This window comes from Macaca nemestrina, chromosome 1 (assembly GCF_043159975.1).
Source record: "Macaca nemestrina isolate mMacNem1 chromosome 1, mMacNem.hap1, whole genome shotgun sequence".
Lineage (NCBI taxonomy): Eukaryota > Metazoa > Chordata > Mammalia > Primates > Cercopithecidae > Macaca > Macaca nemestrina.
The window spans coordinates 151,713,053-151,734,570 of NC_092125.1; the positions used below are offsets into that span (position 1 = coordinate 151,713,053).

At 34.0% G+C, this 21,518-nt stretch overlaps 1 protein-coding gene across 37 annotated transcripts in view; it reads right to left on the minus strand.

The window, feature by feature from the left end:
- The window catches only part of LOC105482716 (adhesion G protein-coupled receptor L2), a 684,023-nt gene that overhangs the window by 144,219 nt on the left and 518,286 nt on the right, over window positions 1-21,518 (minus strand). For 36 of the 37 annotated variants that reach the window (XM_071090520.1, XM_011742960.3, XM_071090526.1 and 33 more), the window contains one exon: window positions 13,912-14,084. In XM_071090520.1, coding sequence (XP_070946621.1) covers window positions 13,912-13,984 — 73 coding nt within the window. In that variant the 5' untranslated portion in view covers window positions 13,985-14,084. Of the gene's footprint in view, window positions 1-13,911; window positions 14,085-18,094; window positions 18,115-21,518 lie in introns of those variants that run through there. The other variant, XM_071090516.1, reaches the window with a different exon arrangement.

Below are 21,518 nucleotides of genomic sequence, written 5' to 3' on the forward strand. Positions count from 1 at the left end.
TCAAAATCTCATAATAAGAATTGAGGCTGCAGTAACTAGGGTTTGCTACAATTAAGTATTAAAATATGCTTAAAGTACATTTAGCTGTTAATCCTAAGGACTGAATTCTGCAAGATACACACTATGCATGCATGGACACTCCTTTGTTTTCGATATTCATAAACTAACCATATTGGTTTTGGGTGATCATTAGTGAAATCCCTGCCCCATAAATTAAGTACATATTCAAAATGTAGTTTTGGTACTAAGTCTCTTTGAATGTGCTTCTCAATCATTTAAAATAGTTTTGAATGTCTAAGCACTATGAAAAATACATAAATAAATAAAACATTGTGCTTAACTTCCAGGAATCAGCTAAAACACATAAAAGAGGTATAAGAGGTAACAACAGCAACAACAACAAAGCCTTACAGGAAAGTAGTACCTACCAAATTGCTCTGACCAATAAAAATGTATTTTCTCAGTCATATTAGTCACATTTCCAGTGTTCAATAACTACTTGTGGCTTACTGTATCGGACTGTGCTGCTATACAAATTCAGAGGATTCCTGTTTAGATTAGAAAAAGCCTCCTAAAGATTACTAGCTTTCAAAAAGTATACTACAGAACAAAAAGGAACTGAATAGGTCAAAGAATGAATTTACTGGCATTGTTTTCAAGAAACAGTTGTACAGCCTGGTTTGTGCTATGGGAGGAAAACCTCACTTTGAAGTCAAAAAGGTGAGGTCTGTGAACTTTACACCATACCGTTTAGATTTTGTTTCACTTAATGAAAAACAGGTCATAGAATTGACTAGCTTAAAGGAAATAATGAAAATACCAAGTGTGAAAATACAACGACTCACATGTTATAGATATTCAAAAACTGAAAGAAGGGGTAAAAGAGGAGCAGGAGGGGGAGAAAGATGATGATGAAGAGAACTTAGATCAGTGGTAAGACAAGTGTAGAACAGAGTTGCTGCCTGTTAACTTCACTCACTACAGCAGACTGATATTAGACAGCGGTAAGACTCCAGTGAAACGTTATGGTTAAGCCTCAAAATGATCGATGGATGCTGGCTAATGCTTTTTTTAATATTGTGCTCCAGCACCAGTAATTAAGTTTAAAGTAGCTTTCATTCTGGTAAAGGCATTTAAAATTAATGTGGTTGTTTGTAGTGGGGAGGAGTATTTCGGAAGGACAAATCAAACACTCAGTCTGTCCACTGACTATAGCACAATGTCAACCATATTGTGTCCTTGTACTTCTTGGTATATAGCATTTCAAATTCATAAATGGAGCCTCTGATCTGTGTTCAATTGAAATGTATTCCAAAATACAGAATTAAACAGGTACTAGTCATTCATGTTATTTGTATGTATTTCTCTTCTAAATCTATGTATTTAAAGCTGTCAAACTGTGTCTCGAAGATTATAAAGCAAATAAATATTACTTAGGACGGTGTCCATCCACTGTGACAAATCTGTCCTCCCTTTAAAGTCTTACTCCTTTACCAAAACATGCAATCTTAAGGCATTTTATATACTTATCAGTATTACAAGAAAGTCAATCGTCCTGAAAGACCAAAATATTATTTAAAATCAAACTTAATCTTTTTTGAACAAAATTACTAGAAACATTTGTTTGGACCTTGTCAGAAGGGTTTCAATTTTACATCATTACGTTTTAACTCATCTAATCAGTTGAACAAAAGTACTTTATGTAAAATGATTCTTTTAGTTGCCTTAGCTACAAATCCCTGCAGGATACTATAATTGAAATCTACTCACGTAAGTTAGGAATAATTAGGGCCCCAAATTAAGCCAAACACAAAGTTAATTCAAATAGTCAGCTGCTGTCATTTAAACGGTTAAGGGGTTTTATTGTTGCTTAACATTTCTGAATGCTTTTAAATATACTTTGTTCTTCTAGTCTGTATTTAGTATTTCAGTGCAAATAGAAATGGGATTAAGAAACAAAGATTCACCAGCCTTTCAAATGGACTCACACCTATATCCAGTCTTTTGTCACTGAAGGTTTTCCACTCAATCAGTGCTATCAGTCAATTAACAACACTGTTGAGAGAATGGAGTGACAGCTCTCAAAGGCAAGCTTTCTGGTAAATAAAGCAAGATCACACAATCTACTGTGAGTGCCATTAATGCAACAAAAGTAAGAGCTTTTGAAAGCTAACAGGGATGGTTTCTATTTGCCTAACTCTAAAACAAAGCAAAGGATTAAACGAGCTTCCTGTTGTAAGCAAACAAAAGGGAAAAGATAATGTCCAAAACACATACCTGAAGGAGGGGCTCAGGAGGCGCATGCCTTTTAAATACTTTAATGATGACTGATAATCTGTGTGAACTGGTAACTAAATATAGTAAGAGTTACAATTCTTGTTCAGTGTTCTGACAGTTAATGATTCTCAGCAACAGCTGGTAACTTCAAAGATAAATTGTGCTTTTTAAAAATGTATGCTTATGGCTGTAAACTTTTGAAGATTATTTGAAAGTTGGAGTATTAGCATGATTGGTCCTCCTATACTATATATAATTTTCACTGACAAACAAAGTAAATCTTAACATAGTTTTTCATCTAAAATGGTAGTAAACATTAAGAAAACTTTGACAAAAATTAGCTCTTTTGATAATTACCATTAAGTAATGCAATGGTAAGCAATATAAAGTATACTTTAAATATTCTTGAGTAACAGCCTCCTGAGATAGGAAAATATACTAACGATCTGAAGCTAAATATTAAGTTCTACAGCAAGAAAACTGGACTGGCAGTTAAGTAGAGCTTGACAAAGAAACAATCTGCAGGCCTTAATTTCTTCATCTGTAAAATGAAAAATTCTCACTGCTAATATCCAAGCTGTGATTCAAAGTCCAAAATTCTTTAATTCCACCAAAAAAATCCAAATAAAAATACTTCGACCTCTCAGGTGCCTATATAGAACTCTCTATGTTTAAAATTTGCTACTAACTTACTTTTGAGAGGTTTAAACACGTGAAGAGTCTAATAAACTTCATTAAGAAATACATTTACTTTATAATTGGTATTATTGTAAAATTAAAACAAATCATATAAGTACCCTATATCTTTGCCTCTGAAACAAAGGGGAAAAGGAGATTGTGCCCACTAACAAGAAGAAAATCTTTGATTATATACAATACCGAAAAGGAGAAAAATCACTAGATAACCTTAGGCAGATAAAATATATTTAGCCATTTTTAATGACCAATTAACAATCAAGTACTTCCATCCTATACTCTTATGGTGCTAATAAGTCAAGGAATTAATACTTAGGCAAAAACGACAATTATTTCTTGTTTAAATATGTTGACTTTGAAAAATTAGTATAATAAAAATAAACTTTTTCTAAATAAGACAAACATACACTTTGCACTACATGACTTTATAGTGTTACTTTAAATAATAAAATATTTGTATCAAAATACTATTAAAAACACTGTTTCTGTGTATGATAGAATGAAAGTAGGACAGATCAATAGGGAATAAAAGGAAATATTAGGGAGAAAGGGTCAGGCTGCATTGTTGCTCAGGGATTTTTCAAAGCAACTCACCAGAAAAAAGGTCAATAGAAAGCATATAAAATAGGATTAGAAGTGCAACAAAATTTAAAAATGTTCAGTAAAGTTTCAAGGTAGCTTAGTTCCTTTTTTAATAAAATGAGTTATACAACTGAAAGTGATGTCATTTCTATATTTCAACTATGGTTGTTTGGATTTAACACAAACCTCGATTTTTAACAGTGGAAGTCACTGTCATGTAAAATCTCATTTTCTAGACTAAACATTTTAATAACCAAAACTCCCTAATTCAGACGGTCTCTCACAGAGCAGCAACCTCAGCATCACCTGGGAGCTTATTAGAAATGCAGACTCAGAAGGTCCATCTCAGATTACTGAAGCAAGAATCTACATTTTAACAAGATCCCTGAGTGATTTACATGCACATTAAGTTTTGAGGGGCACTGTTCTAGATAAAGAAGATGTTTGAAGTCCAGCGTGACCTCCGTCATCTTTCTTCTGCGGCTGTACACATCTCTTCCTGAATCTTCCTTCTCTCTGGATACTAATATACAGTCTTTCCTTCCCTAAATGAGCCTTCCTACCAGTGCAGTGGGTTCCATTTCCCTTCCTTCCACTTGCAGAAATGTTCAGATATTCAGCATATCTATCAAAAGCAACCAAACAAGAAAACTGTAAAAAAAAAAAAAAAAAGTAAAATAAAAATAAAAAACTTTCCTTAAACAAGGAAATAAACTTAACCTACACACCTGTCTCCTTACCAACTTTTTAAAAAGCCTGTCAACATCACCTCATCACAGCATTCTACCATATAAAAGTGGTCTCTTAAAATCCAACAGGCTTTCTATTGTAATGCATAACTAAAATAAGGAAGTATCTGACTTGTATTATCCTACTATATTGCCTCTAACCAAAGCCTGAACTTAACATAGGCATAACTACCACCTGGCTTAGATTTTAGTACTATAAAGAGAAAAATATGAATCAGTGAGGGAAAAGAGAACTAATTAATGATTAATACACACACACACACACACACACACACACACACACACACCCCAATTAGATACAAAGAGATGGGTACAGGAATAGTAAGACGTATCCTGTAAATATACAACAAAATGAGAATTTTACTTGTATCCCTTTTTTGGTTTAAATCCCTGTGCAAAACTTAACCAGGCTTCATATGAATCCCTCCTTTCTTTTTTCCAGGAAATTCTTTATGTTTCTTCAAAGTCCAAAACTCCTAAAATGCAGAACTTCATCTTCATGGTGGGATATTTTAATCCGTCTCTACAGTCATGTTTTTGCTTCTCTTGGCTGTTTAACAACAACATAAAAACTCTTAAAAATAAACTTTATTAAATACATTTGGGATACAAAAATCATTTAAGTAGAGAAGACCACTGATATATTACTGAAATCAGAACAGTGACATTTTCATTCATAATTCAATCTGTGTAGATACAAATAGTGTTTATTTCTACTCTTTTTACTTTTGTTTTTGTTTTTTCAACTACCATCCATCATCCATTTTTAATTTGGCTATGTTCCAACTTCAACTACTTTGTTGGTTAAAATTTAATTCTTACCAGTTGGTTTAGTATTAGTTCACTTCATTTTAAATTAACTGATCAAAGACCTTAGATTTCACCGTATAAAAACATTAATTCATGATGGATTAAAAATTTAAATAAAAAATATTTAAGAGCTACAGGGAAATGCAAGTGAATAAATATTTAATTGAGATCAAGATATACATTTTTAAGCATAAAAATAATGGAAGATCTCACAAAAGAAAATAGCTATATAACAAAAAGGAAAGAAGGGTGCAATAATGCAAATGTAACAATATCTTGACAATTGTTAAATCTGCGATTAGTGTTGTACTACAAATTTCTCTCTTCTGTTTGAAGTTTTCATTAAAAATTTAAACACTGTAAATTAAAAAGGCAAACAAATATGTTTTCATAATAAAAATGAAAAAAGGGGGTATCATCAATAAATTTAAAAAAATAAGAAAAGTATTAGCAATACAAAAAGCTGGCAAAAACAGTGAACAAAAAGTTCACATCAAAATGACAACTGACCACTAAATAAATGTACAAAAAATGTTTTTGTCCTCAGAAGTATCCCCCAAATTACAAAATTAATTTATAATTAGATACCCTTTTTTACAAATCAAAGTGTTAATTCTTTTTAAAATTTAAAATCATTGCTGGTAAAGTACATGGATTTACATACTGGTCATCAATGTGTGAACATAGGCTTAACCCTTCAAAAAAGCCAGTTTGAAAGATGTCTATACTTCCAGTCAAATTATCAGAATTCTAGAATTTTAGCCTCAGGAAATAACCAGTTGTGAAAGAAAAATAATTATATAGATACATATTTTTACTTATACTTGAAAAAACTTAAGTACAAATGGCTACCAAGTAGAAAAGGAGGATTAAATAATTTGTATTAAATTTGTATAATTAAATAATGAATTATAATGCAGCTGTTAACATTCATTATCTAAATATATAATGGCATGATAATACTGTTTCTGGTAATTAAAAGTGAAAATATGAATATAACAGTGTATGTAGATGAATAACCTAAATTTGTATTTATACATAATTTGGCTTTATCCATATGAAGTATGTGTATAGGTGGAAAAACAGAAAAGAAATGTGCTGTGGCATAACAAAGTCATAGAATTATGAACCTTCTAAAAGTCTTATCTTAATTTTTTAAATTTTCTCTTTTCTCATGAAGATGTATACATTCAAAATCAGAAGAAAAAAGCACTTTTAAGAAAAATAAGCCCTCAAAGCAAGAATTACGGCAGACATAAAAGTCAAACTCAGGAGAGTCCCATGCTGATAAGAAGAGATTATAAATGTTGTTTCTGCTTCCTGAAGTGCTGATACGCATTCCCTTCTCAGCTTTACATTTTAGCCAAGAGATCCCAAGGCTGGGACTAGGTATTCTCCTGGAATCACTTCTGTCAAGTTGACAAAAGGAGTTCAGGAACAAGGTTGAAAGATGCCATGAGATATTCACTAATCCACATTGATGTCTAATATGTGTAGCCTGTATGGCTGTCATATGTCACTCTTTGTCTTGCAGAGGAGGGGAAAAGAATATAAAGAGTACCATGGGGTACCAAGCATATGTTTTAGTAAGACACTCCCTTAGTAATAAGGCAGATAAATCAGTTTTTTGAGACACAGCACGTTCTACAATAGTCTTCAGATGTGTTCTTCAGATGTGTTCAATCACTTGTATTATCTTATTCTCTAATATCACAAGCTATAGTATATTAAAAAATTAAAAAGTGTATTAACTCAAAAATTGAAGAGCTTCATCAATGCTGAAATTAATGGGTAAGGAGAAATTAACAGAATTACAGTTCCACAAAATTAAGGTGCTTTACATGCCTCCTGTGCTTTTAATTAAACTACCTGTAATACACTATTGATTCTTTCAAAGTATAACAATAACTGTGTAAATGCCTAATATGCATGTAAAATCAGTATTTCTAAAATTTACTCTAGTATGGACGAGCTAATAACCGCTTTAATTTCAGCAAATTATTATTTAAAAACAAATTTATTTACTAAATATTTGATATGTTATTTTCTGTCAGAAAAATAAGAGGTTTACAGAAATTAAACAGTCACGTAATATAACATTTTTGAGGTCTGCAGGGTGACTGTTGTGAATGACATACATATTTGCAACACTTTTTCCACCAGCAACAGACCTATTGGTGAATCAACACAAATTGTGGATAAACGAACCTTTTCCACAAATGAAAAACAGGCAAAAGAGGATGGAATCAAGAAGAAAGCATGAGGAAAAGTGGAAAGAAAAAAAATCAACAATCAAGCACTTGATCTTCATTTATGAAACATGGTATATTCGGACACTAAATATTGGTATATAAGATGACCAAAGTATAATTCAAATTAACTTTTGAAAAGATCCCAATGTATCTGATTAAGCTTAATTTTATTTTCGGCAACTTTGAGTCACATTTGGAACATATTTACCTTCATTTTGAATGCTGATAGTAATACTATAATAATTTGATTTTTCCAAGAAAAGAAACATCATACAATTAACTGAATTATCGCTACCTCTGGAGAAGAAAGCTGCTGCAATCAAATTACAATATACTCATGAAACAAAATAATATCTAAAGTGTTGTAAGAGCAATACAGTTAAGTATTTTCTTAAATAAAATCACTTCTTTGGCCGGGCGCGGTAGTTCGCACCTGTAATTCCAGCACTTTGTGAGGCCAGGGCAGGTGGATCACAAGGTCAGGAGTTCGAGACCAGCCTGACCAATATGGTAAAACCCCGTCTTTACTAAAAATACAAAAATTAGCCAGGCATGGTGGTGGGTGCCTGTAGTCTCAGTTACTTAGGAGGCTGAGGCAGGAGAATCATCTGAACCCAGGAGGCCGAGGTTGCAGCCAGCTGAGATTGTGCCACTACACTCCATCCTGAGCAACAGAGCAATACACTATCTCAAAAAAATAATAATAATAATAGTAATTGTTTAAAAATGCATTGCTTTAGATGGATGTTAATTTACATAATTTGTGAATTTAAAAAACAGTTACATTTGCTATACAGCGAGCACAGACACACAATTCCTATTAATTTAATGGGAATTGTGACTCCCATTAGGTTTACAGCCAAATCCCCAAGTATCTTGCTGAAAATTTACCTCCTAGACGTCAAATAATCAGATATACTGAAATGAACAAAAGTAGTCAATTTTGTTAGATTGGGAAATCTGAAGTCCCCACAGTAAGTCAAATCAGTGTTATCACAGCATTGGCCATGTAGTTATTCTCAACAAGAAAAGAACCAGGGTATTACAGTGAAAAGAGATAAATTGAAACAAGAATTTTAAGAGCTCTACTAAATGGAGCATTTATTCCTAAGAGGAAAAACATGTTTTTTTCCAATTTGGTGTAAATTTTTCAAATTTTTTTTCTGAGTATACTGTTGAAAAGAGCAAAAAAGGCTGGGTGCGGTGGCTCATGCCTGTAATCCCAGTCTTTTGGGAGGTCAAGGTGGGTGGATCACAAGGTCAAGAGTTAGAGACCAGCAGGCCAATATGGTGAAACCCCGTCTCTACTAAAAATACAAAAGTTAGCTGGGTATGGTGGCAGATGACTGTAATCCCAGTTACTTGGGAGGCTGAAGTAGGAGAATCCCTTGAACCCAGGAGGTGGAGGTTGCAGTGAGCTGAGATCACGACATTGCACTCCAGCGTGGGAGACAAAGCGAGACTCCCATCTCAAAATAAATAAATAAATAAAAGCGGGAAAAATAAAAAATCCTTTTCTGAAGACTAAAATTATTCCCAAGAAGCCTAATCAGGGGAATAAAGAACAATCTGCAAAGAAATAGCCACTAGCTCCCAAGAAACAACTGGTTACTAACTTCTGAATCATGATCAATCAACTTATAATTTTTTCCAAAAATACTTTCGAAAAAGTTGTACCATGTCTACACCCATGCACCCCTACCCTCACCACAACCACCCCCACACACATACAATATGCAGTGGCTCTTATAGTGTGATGCTGAGTAACACCATCAGCATCACCCTGCAATTTGTCAGAAACGCTAACTAATGCTTGGGCCCCACTGCAGATCTTCCATGTGATTCTGTTGTTTCATGACACTTCCAGCTACAAGAATTTCCTGACATACATCCAACCATCCAACTACCGCTCATCCCAATGCCTCTGTGAATATCATTATTATGGCACTTTATCACATTCTTATTACAACTGCTCATTGTCTTTTCCCTCATTACACAGACTATGAACCTCTTCAAAGATTTATTCTGTTTATGTGACAGCTATGGATTGAGTGCTTACTATAAGCCAGGCATTGTTAAGGCACTTGAAGACATCAATGAACAACAACAAAATATCCCTGCCCTTGTGACACTAGCATACTGCATGTTGTGTGTGTGTGTGTATGTGTATGTGCACGCAAATATATATACACAAGAATGTGTGTATATATACAGATTTTGTTATATGCGTGTGTAAATCAAAGAATGAAAGAAAAAAGGAGGAATGAATACAGTAGTCTGAATTATATCAATCTTTCTTACATTTAACCTTGGAGAATAAAGTTACTAATCGTTCCACCAAATTCAGCCCATTCTGAAGGAAATATCTATGGAAATATGCCAGAAACAGTTTTCACCATTTCATATTTAACCCCTAAATCTGCCTTTTTTTCTTCTACCAAAATAGTGAAAAGACCCTACAGACACATATTTTTTAGAGAGATAACATTAACTCAAGTCATTATAAAATGTACTTAGAGAACTTAAAAGTACAGTAAAAACTAGCAAGAAACTATTTCTACAACTATGTTTACCATATTTTCTTGATTTATCTAAAATAAATACATAAAGCTATTTGTGGCATCTCTCACATTTATACCTGGCATAACATTTTTCTTTGAAATAAGGATAAGCAACAAGGTAATTTCAGGTAATTAAGTAAAACTTTGACTAATAAAATCTAATTACATATTCATTGCATAAAGAATTCAACCCGAAATCCATATTACTGATTTTGCTGAAGGAGTACTATTATTTGTAACTTGTCACTTGAGCAAGCCTTCATGTGTCTAACTTATGCTTGCCAAGGCTCCATTATACAGCATAATTTAATTCTCTAGGACACAAAAATTCAATTTACTTTCTACTTACTGATACATGATTCCACAGTGGGTACTATGCTTATAAAAACTGGCCGAAAGAATCAAAGCACACCAGTCTCTCAACAAAACTGACTTTTAAAGCATCTGAGATTAGTTCTCTAGAAATAAAATCAATTATAAGAAAAATTTACAAAATATTTTGAAAGTATGGTCTGTATAAAATCATTTTTATTTGGAAATTCTAAATATAACTTTCCCAAAAATACGTTATAGGAAAAGCTTAGAGAATATGTAAAATATTAATCCTATTTTACAGAAACAGGTAAATTTTAATGGATAAGACTTGATTCAAGATAGAGATAGGTAGATGTTAACAATTACACCTTTGCATAATTAGCTTTTACCATGTTCAAACTTTAAAAATGCTTAGTGATCTGCCCTTTTATGTGTACACAAAATATGACATTTATAATGTTTGCCTGAACACAGAGTAAGTCCTTATGAATTTGGAAATGTATATCTCACTATGTACAGATGTAAAGCAAATCCAAAATTATGTGAAGCCTTTAAAATCACGTACCAAGGTAAAATACAACTGTAACAGGGGGAAAAAAAAGATCTAAAAAGAAAGGCATAACCCATGGTTATTCTATGATATACACGCTTGTTTTTTAAACAAAATCTTAATTAGCTGCCATTATTTAAAAATCCTAATGTTTGATTTCTACTGAAAGGCAGAAGACTGGAAAAACCAAGCTAAATACTGGAATGGTAATCACAGGTCCTCTGACAAGCACTTTCTTATCTGACCTCAAGTCCGCTGCCCTCAAGGCACCAACAGGTATTTAAGGTTTCAATCCCTGCACAAGACCATGAGCTTCTCAAGAGTAAAAACCGTGTCTTCACATGTTTATAGCACCACAACTGCAAAATCATGGAACTGACCCAAATGCCCATCAATGAACGAGTGGATAAAGGAACTGTGGTGTGTGTGTGTGTATACATATGTGATGGACTACTACGCAGCCATAAAAAGGAATGAACTGACAGCATTTGCAGTCACTTGGATCAGACTGGAGACTATCATTCTAAGTGAAGTAACTCAGGAATGGAAAACCAAACATCCCATGTTCTCACTGATATGTAGGAGCTAAGCTATGAGGACACAAAGACATAAGAATGATACAATGGACTTTGGGGACTTAGGGGGAAGAGTGGGAGCGAGGTGAGGAATAAAAGACAACATATATGGTGCAGTGTATACTGCTCGGGCGATGGGTGCACCAGGATCTCAAAAATCACCACTAAAGAACTTACTCATGTAACCAAATACTACCTGTGCCCCAATAACTTATGGGAAAATAAAAAATAAAATAAAACAAACGAAAAAAGAACCGTGCCTAATGCATTATTTTTCCTTGTGTATTTCTGAATCCTAAGCATGCAGCTCAATTTAATCACTCAATAAATGAGGAAACAGGGAAGAAATCACTCAGGAAAACTTATCTGAGTTTACCTGCAAGAACCTAGAAATTGGTACAAAAAGAACTAAACTCTGTAAGATGTTAAAAGGTTACAATCATGTAAGGGCCTAAAAGAAATTTATCTGCCTTCCTATGCCTTCTTACCTAACGTTGATTGGCTTTCTCTATAGATGTTCACAGAGCATTATCTGCTTTCTGGCAATAAACGACTATCATGTCATGTAAGACTTTCTCTTTCTAAAACAAACCCATGCGATACTGGATCAATGTTCTAACAGTGTGTATTAACTGTGTATACTCTTACAATTAGCAGTATGGGTTCGTCCCAGGTTCTTTTTACTCATAGGAGGGAAGTGCTTCAGAAGCAATACCCCCTGGCCTGATGCGCCAAAAATGAAATTTCTCCTAACAGCAGATATGAATCCTGACCTGATAGATGACACTGAAAATAAAGCTGCAGTATCTCATGAAAAAAGTCTCTGTTTGCTAGCCCCCCACTGAGCTAAGCTACTGTGCAAGCAAGGTGGTCTCCAACCTGATTAGAAATTTTTTCATTATGTGGACTAATGAGCCATTGGTCCACACCTGGAATCTTTTTTAAATGTATAAAAAACATTCAAACATAACAGCAGGAATTCAGTTAGGTTTTTTCCCGCCAAAAATGAGACGCAAAATCATCAGACTACATACAAGATTTTCACAACAATCCAAGCCAGAAATTTATATTATTAAACACAATTCCTGTTCACTGTTTATCATGATAGTATTATTCATTCAGAGAGATTACATATGATGTTAGATAAGATGCATCTTCAGTTCTAAAGTAAAGAACAATGTCATCTGAAAATAAAATATTAATCCAAAGATTGTAACTTCCAAGTGTGACTTAAACCCAAGTGAACACTATTTACTTTCTGAATACAGAAATTCTTACTTTAAGTATTTCTAAATTTGTTATTTATTTAAATTATATTACATTATATCAATATACTGAAGGTAGGGGACTAGAGGGACAAGGAGAATATGATAAAATGTAACTCTGGAACAAGCAATTCAAGTAAAATTCTTTCAGCAAAATTAAAATGTTATTTTGAAGCTTATTACAGAGACAATGGAATAATACGCTTCTATTAGTTGACAGTATGCCCCTTCTCCACCTATCATTTTAATAACAAGTATAAGTGAGATCACTTAAAAGTACATAGAAAAGCAATTTTTTAATTCTTAAACATTTTTTCAAGAATATTTAATTGGAATTTTTTAATCCATTATATTTTATATGCATTTCTCAGAGATTTTATACCCTTTACACACTTTACAAGATTAATACATTTTCATGCCAATAACTGCCACTATCAACTAGCTACAAAATTTATACATCTTAGCTCCATATTAACTTCTAGCCTACTCTAAAAAACACCTGCATGTGTGTTATTTTCATATGGAAATAATATTTAAGACTAAGAAAACAGCGGATACCAGAAATCTATATAGTAGTTAATAAATGATGGTTCCAATTATTTCATTAGGCTTCAAAAGTATATTAATTTCTTTAAAACTCAGGTCTGTCTTGAAAAATACACTCATTACTATTCCTAGATTTATAAAAATGTTTAATGCAATAGTGCTTAAGAAAAAGTCCACATCTACTTTTAAGTACAAAGAAATAATTATTATATTTCTGCAAATTTAACATTACAAAGTATATACATATACACACATATATATAGCTAAAGATACAAACATAAAAAGAACTATTATTAAAAAGTAACTTTTCATAAAAGATTAAAAATTTTAACTTAGGAATTTTAGAATTATGCCCACACTTAAGCAAATGTAACTAAAGATGAAAGAGTTTCCACAAAATACTTTCCATTTTACTAAAATAAATGTAGTGAATAAATGCAAAATGTATACCAAAAAAAAAACAGAGCTTTCATTTAGTTCCCTTGGGATTATTTAGAATGGTTATATTTCATAAATGTATATAAAATATAAACTCACATATCTAGCACTTTCCATATCGTATCTGTGTTACCAAAAGAACTCAACCACCTAATAAAGAATTCAATATTCAGGAAATCATTTTAATGACTATTTTTAAAATAATAAATGAATATTCTAGGTACTTCCATATAAAGAAGATTGTATAGTTCAAGTTCTTCTGGATTTAAAAAACAAAATGTAAACTGGATCTTACCTTCTGTATTCGGTAAGAAGCTGATTACAATGATAAACCACAGACTTCGCATTCTGCAACCAGAAGACACCATTATTGATCCCTTTAAATATTTTCTTTGTATTCCTTAATGAATCTAGTTATAAATGCCCAGCTTCATCAAAACCAGCAGTCTGCATCATTGATCTTCATATCTGAAAAACAAACAAATCCATCATTTACTCTATGGTCTTTCTACATCACAAAAAATTGCAGAAATGACAATTCTCTCTCTCCGTTCCTCTCTCTCTCTCCTGAATATAAAACATATTTTGATTCTATGTCCACTATGGAAGCCGCTCCTATACACTGGATATCTGAATCTTACATTCTGAAAACAGTCAAAGCCCAAAAAGGTTGACTGCCTTTTTGACAAGTGAAATTGCCAAAATTTCTACATGGCAAAATAATGCCATATACAAAGGGATTCTGGAAATGCCACATTCCTAATGACCAAGTCAAACTTATTTCCCTGACTGCTAGGTTTTCATAGCCCCTATGGATCCAGTTCTCCAAACTGGAGAGTATACAAAAACTTCAGAAGTATGACTTAGTGTTTCTCGGCTTCTAGGATCACATGAGACCAGGTCATTTGCTGGGTTCTGTCCAAGTGTTTTACTTCTTTCTGAGCTTGTGTGAGGAATCACAGCAAACATTAGCCTTATAATACACATAAAATGAAGGCATTTCCCAAATATATCTAGCCTCCTCATTTAGCCTCTGAGGGAAAGGAAATTACAAACTTTTCTGTTAAAGGAACATCTTACAGTTTCTTCATGTTCGTTTCCTATTATTTTCTTCTAAGTAATACTCTTACACCAAGTTTTCTCCAGTCATTCTTAACCTCCTGCAACTAAAGAGTTCTATAAAGTGCAGCAGTGAGGGAATTCTTCCCTCCCTTTCTGAGGTTATATATATATAACTCAGTAAAACAAACTCATTACATCACTTCGATGCTGTCACTAAACCATAGAGAAAATTTAGAAAACAAAATTTTCCTGATAACTTTTGAGTTCTTGCACATTATCTGACCTACTGTGCATTTACTACATGCTTCATATAGCATATCATACAAGATGCTATTAGCAGTACACTACATTTTACTATCAGTTCATTATAATGTAACCTGAATGGAAAAGTAGGCAGATGCTAAACGGTTTGAAACACTTATTACCTATAAAGGTAATATCTTGCTTTATTAAGAACACACCAAAAATAATGTAAGAAATTAATCTGAAATCATTCAGGCCCGTAGTTTCAGAGATGTAAATGCTTCCCTAAGGATCCTGCTACGAATTGGTCCAAGTTTTAGGTCTCTCTGAAAGCACTGAAGACACAGGGGAGGGGGGCATCACCAACATCAGTAGTATACCATTTAAGAACACCTCAGATGCTTATCTGTCCAAAGAAACAAAGGAAAATGCAAACTTCCTCAAAAAGAAGAATGATGTATCCAAAATTAATCTGATGGAGACACACGGCACACATCCCTGCAAAACTAGCTGGCTGGCTCTATACATTTTTCACTCTGAGCTCCCATACACTATTCAAAAGTAACCAAAACCAAAAGTGAACCTGCAGTTTACAACTGCTGTAGCAATGTGCCTGCCTTAAAACTGAAAGTTATTCTATGTAAAGCATTTAAAAAAATCAGATAATCTCATGGCTTGTCACATTCAAAGGGCCATCAATGAACAATTCCTTATATCCTTACAGTCTGTTCAATGATCTGATCAGCAATCAGAATAATTTAGATGAAGTGCATTACTGCTACAAGTAAAATAAAGTCAGCCTTTGGACCACTCTAGATTCCAAGCAAAGAATTTTTACTGTCCAAGTTTTCATTGTTTGATTTCAATGAGCTAGTGCATACAGGCAGCTTGCCCACATGCTCAACTCTTGCACACGTTTCCACTTTCCTAAAGTGATCCAAGATCAGTCTGTCTTCAGTCATCCACTATTCAAAAGAGCCCTTGTTTGTGGGAAGGAGGAAGAAGGAAGAAATCAGGGACTGATGACTGCCTTGTAGGAAACAGCTGCCAAGATAGGAAAACCTCTGTTAGTGAAGGGAAAAAGGAGGAGGAAACCACACAATCAAGACCTCTATTGTGGTCTCTGGCCAGGAAAGAATACCTCATGAAAATTTTTATATACTAAAAATTCAGTGTATTCTGACGGTTTGAGAATGTGAAACACAATTTTAAAAGTACATATCATTCAATTATGAGACAGTGTAAGTGGTTCTTTCAGACAAATGGAAATAGGTTCTAGAATGTATAAAATCATGGCATCTTTTATGAAAATAAAGCTTAAGTCAATCTGCCTGTGTAATAAGTGAAAAGAATATCAAATTTATTTTTATCATTCTACAACCTGTGCCCAATCACTTTTACATCAAATAAAATTATTTCCAAAACCTCAAGCTTTAAGTGCAATTTGGAAACTAAATCAAACGATTTTATTGCTGTGACCCAAGTTTTAAACAACCTTCCATTAAACAAAAGTTAATGAAAGTTGAAATATCTAACAAACCACAATCAGCTAAGAATAGAACGAATAAATAATCAAATATGATGACACTAATCCCAAGAAGGCATTCCTTCTAAATCATATTGGAGCCAAACCACTGGCATAGATACAGCTAATATTTGTCCTTCAAATTCTGTAACTGCAAAAACTCAGTAACAGCATTTCACAAAGCAAAACAAAAACAAGTAACAAAACCAGAAAAGGTCTATTAAATTTCCTTTTAACAAACAGAAAAGATTACTTCAAATGATTCCCACATTAATAACTTTCTTTTGAGTTTTAGAAAACCTTTTTCCAAGAACATCAAAGAGCTTAGGATGAAGTGGGGGAGGAACTGGGAGAGTAGAGGTGTAGTGCATGGTGAAGCTCCTGGTAATGCTTGCTAAGTAATGGTTCACTTCTTAGTAAAACAGGATACCGTCGATTTCTACTTAAACTATAAATGACTATGACTGTCAAAAATCCAAACCACTTCTAACGTACAACCTACTCCCACCTCTGCTTTTTCCTTATCCTTCAAATAAGATTCAAACAATTTCATCCTAACCTTGTTCCTATAAACCACAAACCATTGTCTACCAAACCTCTGTCATTTTTTAAAATCTAAATATCCTATTACTCTGTCATGTAAAAAGTCAACTAATGCATCATTACTACCAAACCTTCCAAAGCTGAGCAGTGACTTCCAGGAATATGCTTCAGCTGTGTATATCCCAGCAGACCTCAATGTTTTATCCACTACTTGCAACGTACAGTCAGCTGTAGTCTTTCAGACAGTAACCTGCTTCCATTTATTAGCTGCATTAAATATCCTGTGCAGTGTCTCCTTAAAAGGACAACACTGTTAACTAATTTTAAGCCACATATTTACACTACACTACCAGGAAATCACATCTAGCCTTATTATGTGATGAAGCTTATTTAACAAATATAGAAAAAATAAAATGTTTATTGATAAGCATCATTGAAAGAAATAGAGTATAACACATTTCAAATTATAAGGGCAAAAGAAAATTAAACTACAATTTTCTAAAACTGGTTAACTAATGTTGATATTCTACTAGGAGCAAAGCCACCATAAGGAGTGCTATCTAAAGCTTTATTTTTGGTTTCTACTCATGTACAGTGAACTACTGCAAACTGGATATTAAGCCCAAAACAATTATAAGCACCAAGAGAACAGGAAAATAAAAGAGCCAGCTAAGCATGAGAACTACGTCACCCATCCTTGTTATTATGCACCAATGCTGTGTAAAATGAAACATTAATGTTTTAGGTAAGCCTAAATTCTATGTACTAAATATATGTCAACTCTAAATGAAAACTGAAGCCAGCTTTACAAAATCAGTCTCTGATCTTATTTGCATCATAAAATTATAATCATTATGAGACAGAATTTACTAACAAAAGTCACTTTTCTATATTTTACCAAAACAAACAAACACAAAAAAGGATGATACTAACCCAACCCTGCCTTTTCATTTTCTATGCAAAGGCTTACAAAATAAAAAATAAATTACAGTTTTATTTCACTTTAGCTGAACCTCAATCAGGTTATTCACTTTTCAGAAATATTTTATGTGTAATCTTTACAGACTAGATTTCCCCTTCTTAACATCAGAGAACACATCATTACCCCTGGGAGTTTTCCTTCAGTGAGTCAGCTAATCAGAAAGGCTCTTAGAAGCTTCAGATATTCAGCATTCTTTGGGGTTTGAGTTTATTTTCTTTCCTTCATCAGGGTAAGGTTGGAGGTGGCAATGCTCATAGAGATTTTAGAACCACATGGCCAGCCACTAGTCACTACCCTCTTTCTCCATCTTCTTTCTGCAGGCACGGCTATCAACTCTAGAAGACATTAATTAAACTATTTATACAAAAGTCCCCTTAACATTCATCATTGGTCTCACCCTTTACTAAAATTTCTTCGTTTCACAGACATAGTAGACACTCAGGAAATATTTCTAGTCATAGTACTTGTAATTCAACTCAAAAAAAAAAATGCATGAGGACTCTAGACTATTAGAAAGTTCAGGCCAGGCAGCACGGTGGCTCACTCCTGTAATCCCAGCACTTTGGGAGGCCAAGGCGGGCGGATCATAAGATCAAGAGATCGAGACCAGCCTGACCAACATGGTGAAACGCCGTCTCTACTAAAAATACACAAAAAATTAGCTGGGCGTGGTGGTGCGTGCCTGTAATCCCAGCTACTCAGGAGGCGGAGGCAGGAGAATTGCTTGAACCCAGGGGGTGGAGGTTGCAGTGAGCCTGGGTGACACAGCAAGACTCCATATCAAAAACAAAAAAAAAAAAGAAAAAAAGAAAAAAAAAGTTCAGAGGCAATACAATGTCTTTTAAAATTGGAGAGGGCTGCCATCTAAAAAATAACTTTTTCTTTACCCCAAATTGGGAAAAAGCTAACTTCTGTGTTGTCTGAAATACTGTATCAGAAACATATCACTAATCCTTACCAAAAAAAGCAGGATCAGTATTATAAAGGTCAGAAATCTGAGGCTCAGAATGGTAAAATAACTCAAACGAAATTACCCAGCTAATAAGTAGCAGAGCTTAGATCCCAATCAAGGCTAACTAGAAAGCCATTCCTTCCACTATTCACCAAATTATTCCTTCAACAAATATTTACTGAGCACCTATTACATATGTTGTGCACTGAGGAAAAAAAGAAAAAAAATTTCTCATCCACAGGGAGATTACACTGTAGTTTAAAAATAACTCATCCTAATAAAAAGTTGTAACTGCCTTGCACACAGTTAGGCTCCCAAAAAAATTACAGCTAAACTAGACAGATAACAGTGTGCTTACTCTTTCATGTAATTTTCCCAACAACCTTAAGAAATATATATTGCCTCCATTTTATCTTAAAAGCAGAAAACTTAACCTACTCAAGGACAGTAAGGAAGCAGAAGGGCTGAGAAATAAGCCTATGTTCTAAAATCACTACTAATTATGTAGACCAGATAAACTTATTTTACTATCTTTTCCTTTTGAATAAAAAAATGAATACAGAACAAAATCATCTTGTTCTCAAAGTGAGGAAATACCACAAGAATAATGAGTTGATTTTCAAAATGTTTACATGAGCAAAACATCCCTTAGGTAATAACAGCTAAATATTAACTTAATTTTTACTATTTCCAGTTGAGCTATCTTAATTTACTCATTACTAAAGTGCCTAAATTATACGTTATAAGTTAACTAATTACACTGATAAATTTTATCAACCAAAGTACTAGAGAAGTTGCTCATAGTAAGTCAAAAAATAAATATATACATATTTCCTCCAATATAACTAGCAATGCATCTTTAATTAAAACAAATGTTTTAATATTAACATCTATAAGATTATGGACTAATCATCATTTGGGCAAGAATAACAGAAAAAACTCAACGTGGCTCACCCATAAGATGCAATCTTATGTTTGGCTCACTGCACTGGATCCTTTGTCCATAAATCACTGTTACTAACCATTCCCTGAATCAATATTCAAATTCCCTCTTGGTCTATATATACAACCACTAAATGAAATAATAATGACCAGGATCTGTCATATATTAGATCATCAATATCACCATCAGAGGTTTCTTGGAGGTAATGAGGTAATCTGAGTAAAATGTGCCAAATGATATTAAAAACAAACACGAAAAATTGGCTGGGCGAGGTGGCTCACGCCTGTAAATCCCAGCACTTTGGGAGGCAGAGGTGGGTGGATCACCTGAGGTCAGAAGTTCGAGACCAGCCTGGCCAATGTGGCGAAACCCCATCTCTACTAAAATACAAAAATTAGCTAGGCCTGGTGGCGGGCACCTGTAATCCCAGCTAGTCAGGAGGCTGAGGGAGGAGAATCGCTTGAACCCGGGAGGTGGAGGCTGCAGTGAGCCGAGATCGTACCATTGCACTCCAGCCCTGGAGACAGAGCAAGACTACATCTCAAAAAATAATAATAATAATTATATACATATGTGAAAAATTAACTATAAAGAATACACAGTAAGAAGCTGAAGAAAGTTTTGTGAAGTGCGATAGCACACTGCCTTTGTAATTAATAAATGATACAATTCATTTGCAAACTACGTCAATATAGTATTATCTAAGCTTACATTTCTTGCCTTTAACATAAAGTGATCACATTAGCACTATAATTTCATGTATGTTCATTCAAGTCAATGAATATCCAGTATTTCCTAGACATTTTTAATGGATATCCAGTGCTAAAATGAGTGTTATTCATTACTTTTTTTTACTTTATGTAGTAACTGGTCCTGTGTTAGGTTCTAAAGGTATTATAAAATAGATTAGGCCGGGCGCGGTGGCTCAAGCCTGTAATCCCAGCACTTTGGGAGGCTGAGATGGGCGGATCACGAGGTCAGGAGATCGAGACCATCCTGGCTGACACGGTGAAACCCCGTCTCTACTTTAAAAAATACAAAAAACTAGCCGGGCGAGGTGGCGGCGCCTGTAGTCCCAGCTACTCGGGAGGCTGAGGCAGGAGAGTGGCGTGAACCCGGGAGGCGGAGCTTGCAGTGAGCTGAGATCTGGCCACTGCACTCCAGCCTGGGCGGCAGAGCGAGACTCCGTCTCAAAAAAAAAAAAAAAAAATAGATTAAGATATAGCTGCCGCCTTCAAGAAATTAATAATCTTATTAGAATTAAATATGCAAGAAAATGACCAAGATCCACAATAAGCATTAAATAATAATTACTAAACCTCCCAAAACTTAATGGTAATAAATGTGATGAGAAGATAAGAGAAGTAACTAACAGAAGTTTCTGAATCTGTGTTTCCTTGAGACGTGTACCTAGATCAATCAGTCATTTTAATGAAGAAGTCAAGATTCGGATCAAGAGCACACTATATAGAATCGTAGCTCAACCTGCCCCTTTGAGGACTGCGGTAATTAAGAAGCATCTAGGTCTCAAGTTCAGCAACCATATAAGGGTAGGAAGAGATTATAAATCTATGATTCCATCATTTTCCAATTTTCCCAGTGATAAACTTATGGTCCTGATTCTACCTTAAGTAACGTTAAGGAAGCCATCT